Below are 18,977 nucleotides of genomic sequence, written 5' to 3' on the forward strand. Positions count from 1 at the left end.
AGATTGAGATAATGTTCAAATTGGTTGTTGTTAAGAATATTTACAAGTGGTGCTTTCTGTTTTATATTTGCATCCCATCAAGAAGCAGAATACTTGGTTGTCCCACTTTTAGTGATGTTAAAAGATTGTTCAGTAACAGTGTGGATACACATTCATTCTGCACTAAAATTAATTCAAAGCTTCATGAAAGCCCAGGCAAAAAGAGAGTACTGACATACAAGTAATCTCATGGTTTAATGCCCAGCAGTTATCTTCTTTAGAGAGTATATAATGACTTTGCAGGAATTGTGGATGACTCTTAAAATATTTGAATGAGAGAACCTTCTTTCTCTCTCTTAATTTTAATGTAGAAAATGAAGTTCATAAGATTAATGTAACCATGTACAAATTACGTTTTTCACAGTGTCTAGCATGTTGACACTGTGATGACTCAGTGAAATATTTGTGGAATGGGTAAGTGAACAAAAGATGTATGTACCGACGTGTATGTAGATTCTCTTAAGGTAACATTCTCTCATCAAGTATCCTGGGTAAGAATTACAGTGCAGCACAAAGTAGAATGGTCACAATTCTTATCTTGACTTCTCTTCAATTCCCATGCTTTGTTAGTACTGCCATTGCTAGAAGTTTGAGTTTTAGAAGAGCAAAATGTGGTGATTTTAAGAGAATAATTTTTTCCACACATTGAGAAGTTCACCCCCAGCTCTGAAAAGCTTTTTGTAACAAAAATATCCTCTTCGAAGGTCAGAGAAAAATACATTGTCTATTCCAGGTAAATTAGTTAATCTCAATTTTAAATACACTGAAGAACGAAACACAGATAACATCAGTTTTTAATGGAAATTCATGCATGATCAAATAACTAAAATTCAAGAAAAAGTATGAATTGCAACAGATTTTGTTTCTTTTTATTTGTTCATGATTGTTTTTATTGGCAGGATTTGAGATTAAGGGTTTGCATTATCTATATTTGAACTTTTTGGGGATATGGTATTTGTTTTCTCAAATTTCTGCATCATATTTTGACTTATTTAACGAGGAAATCTTATAATTCTTCCAGTGTTTCTTTATAAATGCAGATTGGTTCTCACATGACCAAGATGGGTTGCACCGATGCTATAGTAAGGTTGTACTGCTGAACAATTTAAGGGTTAAAGTAGCTTCCCAGTGTTATTCTATATTTAGTCCTATTTTTCCCCTCTCTTTGAACTTCTAGTTCATTATAATGCTTCTGGGAATGTGAATAGTGTGAGATGTGCCTTGATTGATACCCAACTTCAAGGCCCTTATAGTTCCTGTCAGCCTCAACTTCTTTTCTCCAGGGACATTTCAACATCTCCTGCTCCTTGAAGCCAACTGGAAACCTTTATACTTCTCTTGCCTGCCAGCTTAATGCAAAACTGAAAGTAAGAGTGGACTGATTGGAGTCAGAGAAGTGGCCCCCAGGGAGGAGAAGCAGCCTAGGTCTCAGGGCATTGGGACTTGGCAGATGGTAGGCTGACTTGTCAATCTAGATTAGAAATGGAAGATAACTGTTGTCTGGTCCATTGCTTGTTTTTTGCTATAGGAGAGACATAGTTTGTAAAGAAAGGGCTCTGAGAATCTCCCAACAGAAAGGCAAGTCAGTGAAAGATTTAGCAAAAATACACTAAGCTATTGCAGCAGAATGCCTAGCAGATGTACTGCCAACTGAGAACAGTAATGCCACAGGGAAAGAAATATCCCCTATCGAAGCTTCTATTTTATGACAGTGATTTCATGCAGAAATATCTGTTTAAGCTATTTTTTTTTGAGCAGAAGACAGTATACTTTAAAAAATTAACATCTATATACATCTCTGATAGGTTGTAGATTCATTCTACATTTTTCTAAAAGCACAGCAATTTGCATGTCAATGCATTGTCACAGATGAGTCTTACTTGTACTGGTGTTCATATTTGAGGATCAAAAACATCGTACAGAGTTTAAAATGAATTTACACGCTTGCTCCTAGAGTAAAAAAAATTTCTTTCCAAAACAGTGTTCCTGAACTTTAGTATGCATAGGAATCAACTGGGCATCTTACTGGAATAGAGCTTCTCATTCAGTAGGTCTGGAGTGGGGCCTAGTATTGTCTATTTCTCACAAGCTCGTAGGTGATACCAGTGTGGCAGTTTCAGAGACCACACTTAAAATATCAAGGTTTGAAGATATTGAGCTCTAAATAAACAAACTCACTAGAAATACTTCTTGTTTTCTAAACTCATTTACTAGGATATTCTAAGAAATTACACTTGACGCCTAGCTAATGCTTCTATGAATTAGAAATCTTATTAACAGAAGTAGTATTTGATAACCTGTTTTACCTGACGTTTTATTAGCTTCTAGTCCTGAAAGTCTCAAATCATTTATTTTCATGACTGAATTAACAACCTCAAATTATAATACCATACAAGAAGTGTCAAATTTTTATCCACTAATGTAATATAACTCTTCTTCTGTTTTGTGGTAGTTTATGGATGATTTGCTTTCTTCTACTGCCCAGCTTTATTAGGGTATAATTGACAAAAATTGTGTATATTTATGATGTACAATGAGGTATTCTGATATATGTATATATTGTTAAATGATTACGTCAAGCTAATTACCATATCTATCACCTCACATTTTTTTTTTGTTGTGAGAATATTTATTATAGAATCTCTTAGCAGTTTTCAAGTATATAGTACAATAACGCATGGCTTGATGATGGGGATATGTTCTGAGAAATGTGTCATGAGGTAATTTTGTCATTGTGCAAATGTTATAGAATATACTTACACAAACCTAGATGGTATGGCCTACTACACATCTGGGCTATATGGAATAGCCTATTACTCTTAGGCTACTTGTATAGTATGTTACTAAATATTGTAGACAATTGTAATACAATGGTATTTGTGTATCTAAATGTAGAAAAGACAGTAAAAATATAGTATAAAAGATAAAAAAGTTATATACATGTATAGGGCACTTAACATGAATGAAACTTGCAGGACTGGAAGTTGCTGTGGGTGAGTCAGTGAGTGATGAGTTAATGAGAAGGCCTAGGTTATTACTGTACATTACTGTAGCCTTTATAAACTTAGGTAATACTAAACTTATTTTAAAATATCTTTTTTCTTTAATACTAAATTAACTTTAGCTTACTGTAACTTTTTAACTATATGTTTTAATTTTTAACTTCTGACTCTTTTATAATAATATGGAGGTTAAAATACCAGCACATTACATAGCTGTACAAAAGCATCTTTCTTTATAACCTCATTCTGTTTGCTTTTTTTATTAAAATATTTTTTTCTTTTTAGCTTTTTTGTTGAAAACCAAGACAAAAACACACACATTAGCCTAGACCTACACAGGGTCAGGATTATCAAGACGTCAAGAGGCTCCAGGAATTTTTCAGCTTCATTATAATCTTATGGGACCACTGTCATATATGTAGCCTCTCATTAACCAAAACATTGTTATGCAGTGTGACGGTATGTGCTGAAGTGTCTGGAAATCATACCAAAGAACAGCTGGGGGAATCAGAAGAAATTACTAGGGGTTTATGGCAACTGTTAAGTAGTGATGAAGAGGGGTTTCTGCAATAGGTGGGAAGATCCTTTGTGAGATTCCTTCTAAGTCTGTGACTCATCACCAAGTGGTGTGCTTTTTGTTATTATATAATTAAAACCAAATTATAGTATAGACTTTATTTTTATTTGATAACCTCATTTTCCTCAAACATATTAAAATGTTTGTTCTCAATTTCCATTTCGGGACCTTTTCCTCCTACTTCTCATATCCAATATCGTCTCTCTAAATTCTTAGTGTGTTAACATCATCTACCTATTCATCCATCTAGTCATTCATTTAGTTCATATTTGAATGTTTCTTGTGTACAAACAGGGTACAGTGATCTGTGGGATACAAAATTGAATAAAGTGGTCTCTACTTTCAAGGTACTCCCAGTCTGTTGGAGGAAGTAAGACACCAGCACAAATAACTGATTTAAGGATGGAATTAATGTGTTTCTTTAAGACAGAATAATTACACCCTATAGAAAGTGCTCTCAGTTTTCAGAGCGAGGAGGGATCCAAATTTTTAATAACCATCTAACGGAAGAAAATATTCTTTCCTTGCTGAAGAAGCTCCTGTTATTGAAAGCTAGCCTTTCAGTTTTATTAGTCTTTTAAGTGCATTTGGATATGGTATTTGCCATTTTACTCGTATGCCTTTTTATATAAGATCCCGTCACTAGGCTGAAATGTAATAGTTGATATAGTAAATGCATGGAGGACTTATCTAATGAATTATGGGAGATGATTAAAGATGCCACTCTGCTTTGCTTTCTTGGCAAGCAAATGAGCTAATAAACTGGAAAGAATGACCAAGTTGTAAAATACTTCCTAAGTTCATATCTGTATATTTGTATATGTTGTCTAAATATTTCATCATTAGAGACTATATTCTTCATAACTATTGAGATCTATGAAAATTTCCATATGTTTTTGTTTTTAACATAAATTTAGAAGTTTTATTCAAGTCTAAATTGAAAAAAATATTAATGATCCCTATCAAAAGCTTTATGGTCTGGAGTTATACTTTATTTTACTTAAGCACTATAGCATTTGACACATGAAGATGTTTTCCTGGGAGAATCTTGTTGCTGCCCAGGGCTGACATGAAAAGAAACAATTTGTCAGACTAGTGGAGCTTACTAACAGTTCAAATAAACAACACGTTTTTCCCTTCATACTGCATATTAATAGAAATGTTAATGATAAGCTAACAGGAAAATGCCTCCTTTACACCCTACAGGGAGCAGAGATTACTGGGTCAGAGAGTTTTCTTGCTTTGGGCCCTCTTAACAAACACAACTGTTAGCAAAATACCAATCTTACCACTTGCATATTTATTAGCACAGTGTGTTTAAAGTAACAGTTATCTATTTAATACAGCCAAATTGATCATTGCCTCATTTTTGCCATTACTTAGCATGTAAATGTTTTTCCCATGTAAGTGTTTCAAGATAAAATGCTATTTTCCTGTCTTTCTCTCTCTTTTTTTTTTTTTTTTTTTTTTGAGACAGGGTCTGTTCTGTCATCTAGGCTGGAGTGCAGTGGCACAATCATAGCTCACTGCAAACTCGAACTTCTGGGTTCAAGTGATCCAGTGGCCTTAGCCTCCCCAGTAGCTAGGAATGCAGGCATGTGCCACCATGCCTGGCTAATTTTTTAAGTGTTTTTGTAGAGACAAGGTCTTGCTATGTTGCCTAGGCTGGTCTTGAACTTCTGGCCTCAAGGGGTCCTCCTGCCTTGGCCTCCCGAAGTGCTGGGATTATAGGCATGAGCCACTGTGCCCAGCTAGCAAAAAACTATTAACTTTAGATTTTAAACATATATTCATTCTCTCTACATATTTTGATAGATGATAATTAACTCTTCAAAAATATTTCAGAATAACCAAAAGAGTAGATTTGGAGCCCAACACAAAGAAATGATAGATGTTTGAGCAATGGATATCCCACTTACCCAGATTTGAGGCAGCACACACCATGCTCTATGCATTTGTGCCCTCAGTACCTAGTAGACACTGTAAATATTATTGAATTATTTCATGATTTGACTTTGATAATGCCAACTTCATTGTTCTATGATAATATTTTTCTGCCTTCTTGAGTTTTTCTTTAGCACACAAGTGTAAAATCTTGCTGTTACCAATATTATTGGGATCCACAGTTATGTAGAACTGGTCAGATACTTATGAAGGCAGGATCTGTTATGAAGACATTGATAATGTAGAGTAGAAAAGATTTCTTACCCATCTCTAGGTCATATCTGAGACTCCTATAATAAAAGGTACACTAACAAGAGAAAAGCATACAAATTTATTTAATATAAGTTTTACATGACATGGGAGCCTTCAGAAATTACAACCCAAAGAAGTGGGAAAAACTTTAAAAATTCATAGGTTGATGAAGAGTGAACAGTTGTACAGACATACGACTGGACAAAGCGGTTATGATCTAATAGTAATAAACTGAGGGAACTGTTCAGATTCTTCTTGGCATCTCTGTGTCCTCAGAGATTGGGATATTCCTTTTCTCAGGGTCTAGAGGATATGTCTCTTAGGGGGAGTCTTAAGACCTACTTTAGAGAAATGTCAGAATTATTTTATGACCTGTTTAGGGGAGAAGGGCAGGAGAAGGTCAGGGAGACCTTTTTGCTTCTGTTTCCTCAAATGCCAACGTGCCGTATTTTGGAGTAATGTGTCCTAAACCCCATCAGTAGTAACTAATGACTAGTGAGGGAAGTCTGATCTTTACAGTTAATGTTTGAGGCACTGAAAATAATGAAATTAGTTTTATAAGTCAAATATTTAGAGATTTGCAATTATTTAGCCTACTTTTAGGAGAGTATAATTTATTGGTTGCTAACAGACATGATAGTTATTGGCTACACCGTTACAGTAATTTAAAAATAAGACTTAGTGTTATCCTTAGGCCTTTCCTAAGAAAAGAATAAGTCTATAGAAATATATATATAATATATAATTATATATAATACATTATATAATTATATTATATAATATAATGTATTATATTATATAATATATAATATAATAATTTATATATATTATATAATATATATTATAAATTATTATATAATATATAATTATATAATAATTTATATATAATATACATATATATATGGTTTCACCATATTGGCCAGGATGGAGAGTCTCAATCTTTTGACCTCATGATCTGCCCGCCTTGGCCTCACAAAGTTCTAGGATTACAGGCATGAGCCACCGCACCCAGCCCAGAAATATTTTTAAAATTTAGCTGGGCTTATTTATATACTAGCATCATTGTATCTCTTTATAGCATTTAGATTGAATTGTTGGTGAATTAGAAAAGTTTTAAGTCTGTTGTAAGTGCTGAAGTATTCAGGAAATGGGTGGGCAAAGGAATAGTCTTCAGCACTTTGATGAGAGCCTGACGTTAGTTGTCATTCAGTAAAAAGCAGTGATTTAGTAAGTCAATTTCCATACACAAACTCTATTTCAAACAAAAAACTCTCTAGGCAGCAAACACCAAGTGATTAAAGTTGGAAACTAAAAATAAAATACACTAAATTTTACTTTTTAAAATAAGTAAACATTTAGTTTAGTTTAAAATTTAAAATTTTAAATTTTAAAAACGCTAGTTTAGTTTAAAATTTTATATTTTCTTTGTTTTGCAGATGGCTAAGATTTTCTTTGATAAACTTGAATTTTGGATTTCAGGTTCATTAAAGTGCAAAAACATTCTTATTTTCTTTTTAATAGCCTCTCATGTAACACATTGTTATCACCAATAAGTGAAAATTATACAGGAAGGGCTTTTGGTTTACAACTTGCAAAAGTCTTTCTTGCATTCTTCATTATTTTCTTCTGTCTTAGAAACACGGCAGGATAGAATCAGCAGACTTAGCGTTGGTTTTTATATTTATACTTGAAACACTGATAATCTCACACATTTTTTCTTGTGGCGCTAAAGTTCTTGAAAGTATTAATTTGAAAAGATATGTATATTCTCAGTTTTTCTAATTCCTTAGAAGCTATTTTGTATATTTGCAACTATAGAAAGTTTTATTTGATCAATTGCTAGGTTTGAGAAGCTAGTATTTCTCCTATTTCATTTATCTAGTGAAAGATTAGACTAGATAATAAAGATTCAATTCAGTTGATATATAATTTTGTAAGGAACAAGTGGAATCAACTTTATTTATTTTTAGACTTTCCGCTTTTACGTATTTGCCTTTTGTGGACACATTTATTAATTTCTCATTTTTTAAATTTTCAGGTAACTTGGGTTTTTACTCCTGTAACAACTGAAATAACAAGTCTTGATACAGAGAATATAGATGAAATTTTAAGTAAGTACCTCAATATTTTTTAAGTGTACTCTTCTCTATAGAGAGTTAGTTTACAACTCTCTCTCTAAAAAAAAACACACAATAAAATCGCAGCTAGCACAGATCAAGAGCTGGCATTCTGATTAATTCCATGACTTTCTGAATTATCAAAGCACTTTTGGTTACTTTTCGTCTTTTTTATTTCTTTGACTTGATGTAGATACCATTCTTAACAATTCATGAAATGTTTTGATAATCCTACTTAGAGACCAATAGTTCTCGCTGTACAGTACTAAATGTTAATGACCTTGGGACACAGTCTAGACTTTTTTTTCTTTTTTCCCTTTAATTAGATCGCCTACTCTGATCTCTTTTATTGTTATTGGTCCAGTTAAGTTCAGTACTATTTTTATTTTTTGTTTTAGAGAAAGGGTCTTGCTTTGTCACCCAGACTGGAGTGCAGTAACATGATAATATTATAGCTCTCTTCAGCCTTGACCTCCTGGGCTCAAGCAATCCTCTTTCCTCAACCTTCCAAGTTAGCTAGGACTACAGGTGTGCTCCACTGCACCTAGCTAATTTTAAATTTTTCTTGTAGAGACATGGTCTCGCTGTGTTGCCCAGGCTGGTCTCGAACTCCTGGCCTCAAGCAGTCCTCTCATCTTGACCTCCCAAAGTGCTGGGATTACAGGCATGAGCCACCACACTTGGCCTGATAAGTTTTTTGCTGAATGGTTTGTTTGCTGACAATGTGGTTATGGATATAATTAACTTGAGAAACCATTTCTTGTTTTTTAAAAATAGTAAAGGAGAGCTGAAGATGTGGTTGATAGAAAATAATAACTTAGGAGCTTTAAGAAAATGTACAGTGTGCATAAATAATTTCTTTTTTTAACCATCCATCTTACGCATGTAATAGAGGCAAAAGGAGTTACAACATTCATTCAGTGTAATATATTATGTTCCTGGAACTTTAAATGCTAAAAGTCTATTCCTGTCTTATGGAGTCTCTTTAGAGGAGTGGTTCCATAAACTTTAGCACGTATCAGAATCACCTGGAACACTTTTTAATATCTATACTGCTAGGAAACTGCTAGACCCCTACCTAAGGATTTGCATGTCTGTGAGTTCCCAGGTGATGTTGGTGTTTCTGGTCCAGGAACCACAGTTTGTGAATCATTGCTTTAGAGCAAATAAGCAAGTATATAAAAAGTAACTTGATGGTAAAAAGGAAAGAAAGGAATTGAAACTCACATATCATTCTCACTTCTGTCATCTTTCAAATTCTAGAATATCTTTGTTTTTTTCATGAGTGCTTGAGGAGTTTAAGTTTCTCTGAATTAGGGTTAGGCAAAAAGCGCTACATCTTTCTCATGTCCTTACATCCTGATATGCAAATGATGCTGTTATTTTTGTAGGAGGGAATAACTGTTAAATGGATAGGAACCAAAAACGTGGCGTCTTGTGCAACACTGTTAGTTGTAGATTACTTGTTGCAACTAGGTGGGATATGTGAGGTTTAGAAATAACTTAGTTATACAGGTCTTTTCTGTGATGTGGGATTTTGTTTGCAGAACTAATTCTCAGTTGTGAATATGGAAGATCAAAAAATAAAATACAGATCATTCCACTTTACTTTTTATGATAGTAGCTTACTTGCCTTATCTGGGCTTAATTTCCCATTTGCTTTAAATTCATTTAAGATGCAATGAACGGAGCCCGGTGTGATGGCTTATGCCTGTAATCCCAGCACTTTGGAAGGTTAAGGTGGGAGGTTGCTTGAGGCCAGGAGTTCAAGACCAGCCTAGGCAATATAACCAGATCCTGTCTCTACAAAAAAATTCGAAAATTAGCCAGGTGAGGCCGAGGCGGGCGGATCACAAGGTCAGGAGATTGAGACCATCCTGGCTAACATGGTGAAACCCCGTCTCTACTAAAAATACAAAAAAAATTAGCCTGGCGTGGTGGCAGGTGCTTGTAGTCCCAGCTACTCGGGAGGCTGAGGCAGGAGAATGGTGTGAACCCGGGAGGCAGAGCTTGCAGTGAGCCGAGATCACGCCACTGCACTCCAACCTGGGCAACAGAGTGAGACTCTGTCTCAAAAAAAAAAAAAAAAAAAAAAAGGCCGGGCGCGGTGGCTCACGCCTGTAATCCCAGCACTTTGGGAGGCTGTGGCGGGCGGATCACAAGGTCAGGAGATCGAGACCACGGTGAAACCCCATCTCTACTAAAAATACAAAAAATTAGCTGGGCGCGGTGTTGGGCGCCTGTAGTCCCAGCTACTGGGGAGGCTGAGGCAGGAGAATGGCGTGAACCTGGGAGGCGGAGCTTGCAGTGAGCCAAGATCGCGCCACTGCACTCCAGCCAGGGGGACAGAGCGAGACTCCGTCTCAAAAAAAAAAAAAAAAAAAAAAGTTAGCCAGGTGTGGTGGTGTTTGCCTGTAGTCCTAGCTACTTGGGAGGGTGAGGTGGGAGGATCACGTCAACCCAGGAGTTTGAGGCTGCACTGGATTTTGATCATGCCACTGCACTCCAGCCTGGGCAATAGAGTGAGACCCAGTCTCCTTAAAATAAAAGATGCAGTGAACTTATAAAGCATACAGAGAAAAGAGACAAAGTTTCCCATAAATTCTATAAGCTGTCCATGACTCTAGGTTTCTGAGTGAGAGATAATAGTTACTGTGTTTTTTTAAGTGGACCCTTATATTGGACAAAGATCATAATGAAACTGTATCTTTAATTATGTAAAAATTATTACAAATAACTTAGTTTATTTGGTTTTGTCTTTCAATTTCAGACAATGCTGATGTTGCTTTAGTAAATTTTTATGCTGACTGGTAAGTAATCTTATTGTTTGGGTTTGGGTTTGTTTTTACTTGCTAAAGGTTAATTTTTCTTTGCTAGAAAGGGGAAGGGAAGGCTTTTACTATTTCAAGACAGTATTCCATACATAAAGTCAATTAAGTTTCATCCACAAAGGAAGTAGTTTAATTTGGTAAGGATTTCTGTTTTAAGAAAGAAATAGAGTTGATTCTGTTATCACATATCTTAAAACAGGTAACACATAACTTAAATATGACTCTCTCCACCCCCCACTCAAAGGGAACACATATTGCAATTCTGTATTTGTCCTGACTGTGGAAGGAGGGTAGTGTTTGTAAGTCATGATTTGGGTATGGCAAGTTTAGAAGGAAAAATAATGTTGACATTTTAAAATTTATACAATCTGCTGCCTCTTCTAGGATACCTTTACTCCTTCCCCTGGCTGAATCAGCGCCTGTCTTTTGTGTTTATATAGTACTCTATGTACCACTTTCTTTTTCTTACTAAATGTTTTGTCTTTTCTTATTTGTTTGTGCCCTAGCAAACAAACTTGGAGGGCAGAGATAATGGCATACTCAGTATTCCCAGCATCTAGAACAACATGTTGTATAGTAGATGTTACAGAATATGGCATGGAGACAGGAAGAAGGGAGATTTAGCTAGAAAGATTCTGAAACACAAGGGAGATTTAGCTGGAAAGAGTCTGAAACACTGGCATAATCTTTATCACTAGACACTCTGTATCTTTTCTGACCCTTTAAGGCTTACTACCTACTAGCTATGACTACCATACTCCAGGTCACAGTCCTGTCATTTACTTAGAATTCATGCTACAGTCTCCTCATTTCTTTTCTGTGCTCTAGGCTTACGTATCTCCATTATGTTCTCTACAATGTAAGCCAGAGTTCTCTTTCTTACAGTGTAAATAAGATTAGTTTATACCCCTTCTTAAAACCCTTAAAATGTTTCCATTACCTTTGGGTTAAAATTTAAATCCTTTACAGAAGGCCCCTTATGAACTGGTCTTTTATTCCCTCTGTAGCTGTTATGTCTGGCCTCTCTCCACTTCCACATTCTGCTCCAGTTAAACTAAGCTGCTTTCAATTCCTGTAAAATTCTGTATTTCATCACTGGACTGTTAGGTATGATATTTCCCCTGCCTGGATGGATCATTCTTCTGTCACCCATTTCTTTACTTAGTTAACTTCTAATCTTTCAAGTCTTAGATTAGTTGCCACTTTCTCCAGGTTATCCTCCTGGATCAATACACCTTCCCCTACTCTTGACTCTGATTAGGAGCCCTTCTGTTATTTCCCGTAACACCCATACTTACCCAGTCATAACACTTGTAGGCTGTAATCCAGTTGGTGACTCCCTGCTACATTGTTTGCTCTGTGAAAATACATACCATAGTTTTATTTTCAACTTTAATCCCCAAGCACTTTGCTTAATATGTGGCTGATAAGTACATAATGTCTGCTAAATGAATGTATATATGGTATGATTATTTAAAAAACTTCAGTTTAAAAAAGTTGCAGATACACAGAGAAAATGCTATTTATAAAATATGTAACAGAGGTAGCATTTTTCAAGGTAAATTAGGGTTGTCAAGATGTATTAATAGCCACAAAATTTGGCAGAAGATTATGTAGTCCAATCCATTTTAAAATAAGAAAACTGAAATCCAGGGGAGTGAAGTACTTTCCCAAGGTTACCCAACTAGATGATGTCTGAAGAAAAACTAGAGCGACTTTCTCCTGACTGAGAGATTTTGTATGTTGCAAGAAAGAGTAATAGAACATGCTGCTGGGATCTTTTGGAAAAAAAAAAAAAAAAAAAAAAAAAAAACTGAATTGGAAACGTGGACTAAGTTATTTGGTAAAACATTACCTCAAGAATACCTTAAGTTGTTAATGAATTAATACTCTTTTATACAGCTGAAAAAGCTTGGGTAATTGGCTGTAGGACATAGACTTAATACTATGTGGCCTCAAAGTCTAGACTCTGAGTTCCTTCTGGAAGTTATGGATGTGGCACAGTTTAATAATTCCGTAATAGAGGTGCTTAAAAATACTGCAGCTCCTCGAGTAATACTGTAGTAGGTGGTTAATAATGCTGTTTTGTGCCAGACTATTTAAAACAGATTACCTAATATTTATGGGTACATAGTAGGTATATATATTTATGGGGTACATGAGATATTTTGATAGAGGTGAACAAAGTATGATAATCACATGGCCGGGCGCGGTGGCTCACACCTGTAATCACAGCACTTTGGAAGGCCAAGGCGGGCGGATCACCTGAGGTCAGGAGTTCAAGACTAGCCTGACGAACATGGTGAAACCCCGTCTTTACTAAAAATACAAAAAGCCGGATGTGGCGGGCACCTGTAATCCCAGCTACTTGGGAGGCCGAGACAGGAGAATTGCTTGAACTCAGGAGGCGGAGGTTGCAGTGAGCCGAGATCACGCTGTTGCACTCCAGCCTGAGTGACAGAGTGAGACTCTGTCTCAAAACAAAAACAAAAAAAACACACATCAGGGTAAATGGAGTATTCATCACTTCAAGGATTCATCATTTATGTTACAAACATTCCAGTTTTACTCTTTTATTTAAAAATGTACAATACATTTCTGTTTACTGTAGTCATCCTACTAGATCTTATTCATTCTAACTATATTTTTGTACCCATTAACCATTCCCATCCAGACTCTTTACATAGGTTGTTTTAAATGCTCAGAACTACTCTGCAGGTAGGTATTATAATTTCCTTTTAGGTTGAGGAATTGAGGCTCAGAAAGGTCATATGGCTAGTAAGTGGTGGAACTGGGATTTAAATTCAGGTATGCCTGACTGCAAAACTTATTTCTTTCTCTAACTAGATCATATTAGTAAGTGCCCTCAGAATGTCTCTGCAAAGACTTATCTATTTGGTAGATTTGTTAAGGATTGATTTAAGTACTAGATTGGAGATTAGGTTTAGATGACCGTTAGGCCCTTTTAATAGATCCATTTCTTTTGTGATGTTCCTTTTATAAACGTAACATTTTATTTCATTTTCCCTTTTCATCTTTTGGTACAGGTTGAGTATCCCTTATCTGAAATACTTGGGACCAGAAGTGTTTCAGATTTTGGGTTTTTTCAGGTTTGGGAATATTTGCATTATACTTAACTGGTTCAACATCACTAACCCCAAAAATATGAAATACAAAATGCTTTAATGAGCATTTCCTTTGAGCATCTTGTCAGTGCTCAAACAGTTTTAGATTTTGAAGCATTTTGAATTTTCGGATTAGGGACATTCAACCTGTATTAAGACAGGTCCTATTTTAAACATGAACCATGCTTAAATACTTACTGGGTGGCAAACTGGACAATCTAGAGAAAAGAAGCCCTTGATGTGTTTTTTTATGTTGCCCTTAAGCCATAAAGAGGCTTGCCCGCTCTTTCTTCACTAGGTCAGATCTAAATTTTTCAAGAAACCATTAATCAGCCCCTGATTAATGGGACTCCCTGCTTCCCCCTGTCCTCCAGCTACCTTATTTTCTACAGACAGTAAGAACCTGCAAACCTGGGGTCCTAGCCGCTCCATTCTGTCAATTTATTCATTTGATACACATATATTGAATGCTTATTAGACTACGTAGTCAAATAAGACACGGTCCATGATGTCCACAGACCCCACCCACTTATCCCTGATGGGAGAGATTTAAGAATGCTAAAAGAGGAAAGAGCCACTTGAAAGCAAGAGATTGAAGATACAGATGTGTCTCCTTGGTATATTCTAGGACATCTCCTTAGGAAGTCAGGTGAGTGGGCTAGAAGAGATATATATATACACAAGAAGAAATAGGGAGGAAGTATATTGTTTGCATCCTTTCACAGGCTTTCCAATATTTTTATTGTATGAAAGCTAATATGTATTACCTAATTACATGTGGATTAAACTGTTCACTGACATCATTTAAGTAAATTATTTGGTGGAAAAGGGCTCCGGAAGCAAGAGTAGCAACTGTAGTTTGTTTACATATCCTTAATACTTCTTCTGTAAGAGAAAGACCATTCTAACTCAGCTGGTTACTAATTCTGATTCTTCCCCTTCTTATTGGGTCCCTTTAATGACCTAGAACATAGTCATCCATGACATAATGATGTTTAGGTCAATGACAGAAGTCCCATGTATAATACCGTATTTTTACTGTACCTTTTCTATGTTTAGATACGTTTAGATACACAAGTGCTGTTGTGTTACAGTTGCTTACAGTAGTTAGTATATTAACATGTGGTACAGGTTTGTAGCCTAGGAGCAATAGGAGGCTGTATACCATATAGTGTAGATGCATGCTAGGCTATACCGTCTAGGTTTGTGTAAGTATACTTTATGATGTTTGCACAATGAAGAAATCACCTAATGGTGTATTTCTTAGAGTATATGCCTGTTGTTAAACACCACATGACTGTATTTGTGAAATGTTTGACTTGATTAAGGGACAGTTAGAAGTAACAAGTTTACAGACTGTTGTGGGGTTTGTGCCTTGAGTTTAAAGTAAAAGAAAATATAGACAGGAAGTCTTGGTTAGGAATTTAAGATACTTGCTTCTAGACTTACTGTATTTAGTATGTTTACAGATGTAAAAGCCCATTTTAACAAGGGGTAAATTTTGAGGGGAAATAGTCATTATATACCATATATTCTTTTAATATAACTTATTTATTTGGTATGCTAACTTGCCTGTGAGATTTGATAGAACTAGCCAGGTGGAGCAGTCTAATATCTACAATATAGTTAAAATATTTTACACAGTAGTCTAAAATTTTATTATTTTGAGGTGGGAGAATCGCTTGAGCCCTGGAGTTGGAGGGTGCAGTGAGCTGAGATTGTGCCCCTGCCCTCCAACCTGGGCAACAGAATGAGATCCTGTCTCAAAAAAAATTAAATAAAATAGAGAAAGCTAATTTCTTTCATAAATGTTCAAGCCTCAGTAGTTGCAAATCCTAGTAGTACTTCTTAGAGGGCTTATTTCAGACTTGTTTTATGACCTCTGCAAGAGATCCTTAGCTGTGTGCTCCATAATACTGGCAATTATCTTAAGATGAATAAAACCAAAATCTATTATACATTCTTAGAATTGTTATACAGTCTTTGAATTCAAAATTGTCTTCATCTCCATTGAACAACGTCAGGGTCCATGATTAAATTAAGTGTGTGATTATCTTGAAGAGTTGTTCATTGTGCCTATATCAAATGTCAACGGGCAATAACTGAAATAAGATTTTATTACTTCTGCTTTTCATTTCTAATTGGCATCCTTCTCTGTGTATAGGTGTCGTTTCAGTCAGATGTTGCATCCAATTTTTGAGGAAGCTTCCGATGTCATTAAGGAAGAATTTCCAAATGAAAATCAAGTAGTGTTTGCCAGAGTTGATTGTGATCAGCACTGTAAGTACCTCAATAGCAAGTCTAAAAGAAACTGTCCCATCCCAAACACAGGCACACATGCATAGTTTTTCTTTTCTTTTTTTTCCTTTTCTTTTTTTTAAATGCTCTGCTTTTAAGTGGAGAACAAACCGAAAATGTTCTAGTGACCTTGGTTAAATTGTTACTATTTAATTTTTATGTACTTATAACACTACTTTCCATTTGGCTTGTGTGAAGGTTTTTTTGTTGTTATTTTAAAAATTACAGTAGGTCAAGCATTGGGATCAAAATTAGCAGTGTTTTCTACCAAAGCAAATACCAAAATCAGTAAATAAAATTGAAATATGGTATTAGAAGAAAAAATGGATTTCTGTTATTTTAGAATCATGTGAAAATACCATTTATAGTCATTTCAAATAAGATAGTCTGAGATTTTTGTGTGTTTCTGTTTTTGTAAAGATTCTGTGAAGATTGGTTTAGACTATTTTTGAGGTCTAATTAGCTGTAGCAACTGATTATAATTATTAAGAGTATTAAGAAACTTAGTTTAAGCTCTTAAAATCCAACCTCTTGCATTTTGCTTGTCCTGGTGGAGCATTCTCTATGAAATCCCCATGGTTTTTCGTATACATGATGGATTTCTCTAACTTGAACTAGTAATCTTGCTAGTGGTGGTTCCTCCTGTGTGCTCCCACTCCTGTGTGCTCCCATTATACTTGAACTTTCCTCTCTCATCGTACTAAACTCATTGTATTTGATAGTTCTGTTTGTCTTAGTTGTCTTATCAGCTGCATTGTCTGTTCATCAAGGCAGGAATTTTTTTTTTCTTTCTTTCTTTTAATGCTCACTTTTAAGAGGAGACCAAACCACTTATTAATCTCTGTCTCAAGCATCTGACAGTTTCTGGGAGACAGAGACTGCTCACAAAAAGCTATTGCATTATTGGTTAAGTTGGTGTGAATACAGAACTGTCTCCCATTCTTCAAGTTTTCTACTTTTTATACTTAACCTACTGATTAAAATTAGTATGTGTGTACACACACCTAACTTTTCATTTTACTGATGAGGAAATGAATATGAAGTGGCTTAATCAATGTTACATAGCTCAGTGTCTGGTCAAGCTGGAATTTGAATCCTGATCTTCTGACCAAATGCCTTCATTTGCTCTTTTCTGTTCAAACATTTTGGGGAGTTATTGATATAGCTTTGTGCTAGGCAGCAAGGCATTTTCCAACAGGAAATCATTTCACAGTCTTCTAAGCCTCACCCAGTATTTCTGTCTGCTGAAATTCGTAACTAGATAGGATGAAGGGGGCAATAAAAGATTTCAGTACAAGCATGGGCTACATTTTCACACTGCTTTCCAGATCTTTTCTCCGACCTTTCGCTGACAGAGAACATGATGTTTTTGGTGTGGGTTCTCATTTCAAATCTTTCTATTCTTTATGTATTTAATTAGATGTTACAGTGCAGATAAGAGTTCCTACTTTTACTGAATTTGAACCATAAAATTGGAAATTATGCTCTAAAGCTTACATTCATTGGGAAGAAAATTTAATACTTATATCCTTGAACCATAAATATCATTTATTCCATCTTTTAAACCAATAACTTTTGAAGAAAATCTGACATCATTGCTAGTAAGCTTTCTTTTTATGGGAGCAAATAGCACAGTTCAGATGCTTTTCAGTCCACCAGCAAGTTATCTGAGGTATTATGCATATTATGAGGTATTATGCATCTCTCTGAATATTTTTTCTCTTCTATGTAATTCTTTTAAAGAAATGATGTTATGAAACCCTTATTGATTAATGTATTTACATTTTCCACAGTCTCTTTAGAGATTGTAAGACAAATTGTAGTTTTGTTAACCTCTTACATGCCAATTAGATTGTAGAGGTTTTGAACTGGAAGAACCTTAAGAATTCTGTGTTCTAAAGAGAAATGCCTTTTAGGCAGATTATTCTGTGGTCGAATTTTTTTTTTCCTAACCATTTGAACAATTTTAATTTATATACTCATATATGTATCAGTGCTTCGAAAAATAAATTGTTCAATCCTAAAGCAGTTTTTAAAAGAGATTGATTGAGGTATAAGTGACATATAATGCATTACACACATTTAAATTTTATAATTTTATAGGTTTTGATACATGTGTATATCCATGAAACCATCACTACAGTCAAGATGTTGAGCATAGCTGTCATTCCCCAAAATTTTCCTTGTGCCCCTTTGCGGTCCCTGTCTGTCCCTTCTATCCCCTACCTCCATTATCCTTAAGGACCATCTGCTTTCCATCACTGGAGATTAGTTTGCATTTTCTAGAATTTTATATAAGTGGTGTTGGTTCTAGAATTTTATATACAGTATGAGGTTTTTTTTTGGTCCGGGTTTTTTTTTTTTTGACTCAGTATGTTTATTTTGAAATTGTTTCATGTTGCATATATTATTTCTTATTATTTAGTGGCATTCTATTGTGTGGCTGTATACCACAATTTCTTTATCTGTTCAATTCCTGACAGACATTTGGGTTGTTTTGACTTGCTGGCTATTACAAATAAAGCTATTATAATCATTCAGATATAAATCTTTATACAAATAAAGATGACAAATAAAGCTGTTATGAACATTCAGATATAAATCTTTATGCATATGTTTTCATTTTTCCTGAGCAAATACCTAGATGTGAAATGCTAGGTCATGTGGTAGGTCCATGTTAAACTTTTTAAGAAACTGCCAAACTATTTTCCAAAGTATTTGTTCTATTTTATATATCCATTAATAGTACATGAGAGTTCCAATTGTTCCATATTCTTGTCAAAACTTGGAGT

General features: G+C 35.1%; 2 protein-coding genes across 3 annotated transcripts in view; one reads left to right on the top strand and one right to left on the bottom strand.

Moving 5' to 3' along the window:
- Positions 1-18,977, bottom strand: part of INVS (inversin) — a 321,952-nt gene that overhangs the window by 268,888 nt on the left and 34,087 nt on the right. The window contains exon 3 of the mRNA XM_050761483.1: positions 12,061-12,119. The gene's annotated coding sequence lies outside the window, so the exon portion shown is untranslated. The remainder of the gene's footprint in view (positions 1-12,060; positions 12,120-18,977) is intronic.
- The window catches only part of ERP44 (endoplasmic reticulum protein 44), a 115,551-nt gene that overhangs the window by 30,328 nt on the left and 66,246 nt on the right, over positions 1-18,977 (top strand). The window contains exons 2-4 of one of the 2 annotated variants that reach the window (XM_050761505.1): positions 7,853-7,925; positions 10,702-10,741; positions 16,052-16,167. In XM_050761505.1, coding sequence (XP_050617462.1) covers positions 7,853-7,925; positions 10,702-10,741; positions 16,052-16,167 — 229 coding nt within the window. Of the gene's footprint in view, positions 1-7,852; positions 7,926-10,701; positions 10,742-13,993; positions 14,537-16,051; positions 16,168-18,977 lie in introns of those variants that run through there. The other variant, XM_050761506.1, reaches the window with a different exon arrangement.

Source organism: Macaca thibetana, chromosome 15, assembly GCF_024542745.1.
Source record: "Macaca thibetana thibetana isolate TM-01 chromosome 15, ASM2454274v1, whole genome shotgun sequence".
NCBI lineage: Eukaryota > Metazoa > Chordata > Mammalia > Primates > Cercopithecidae > Macaca > Macaca thibetana.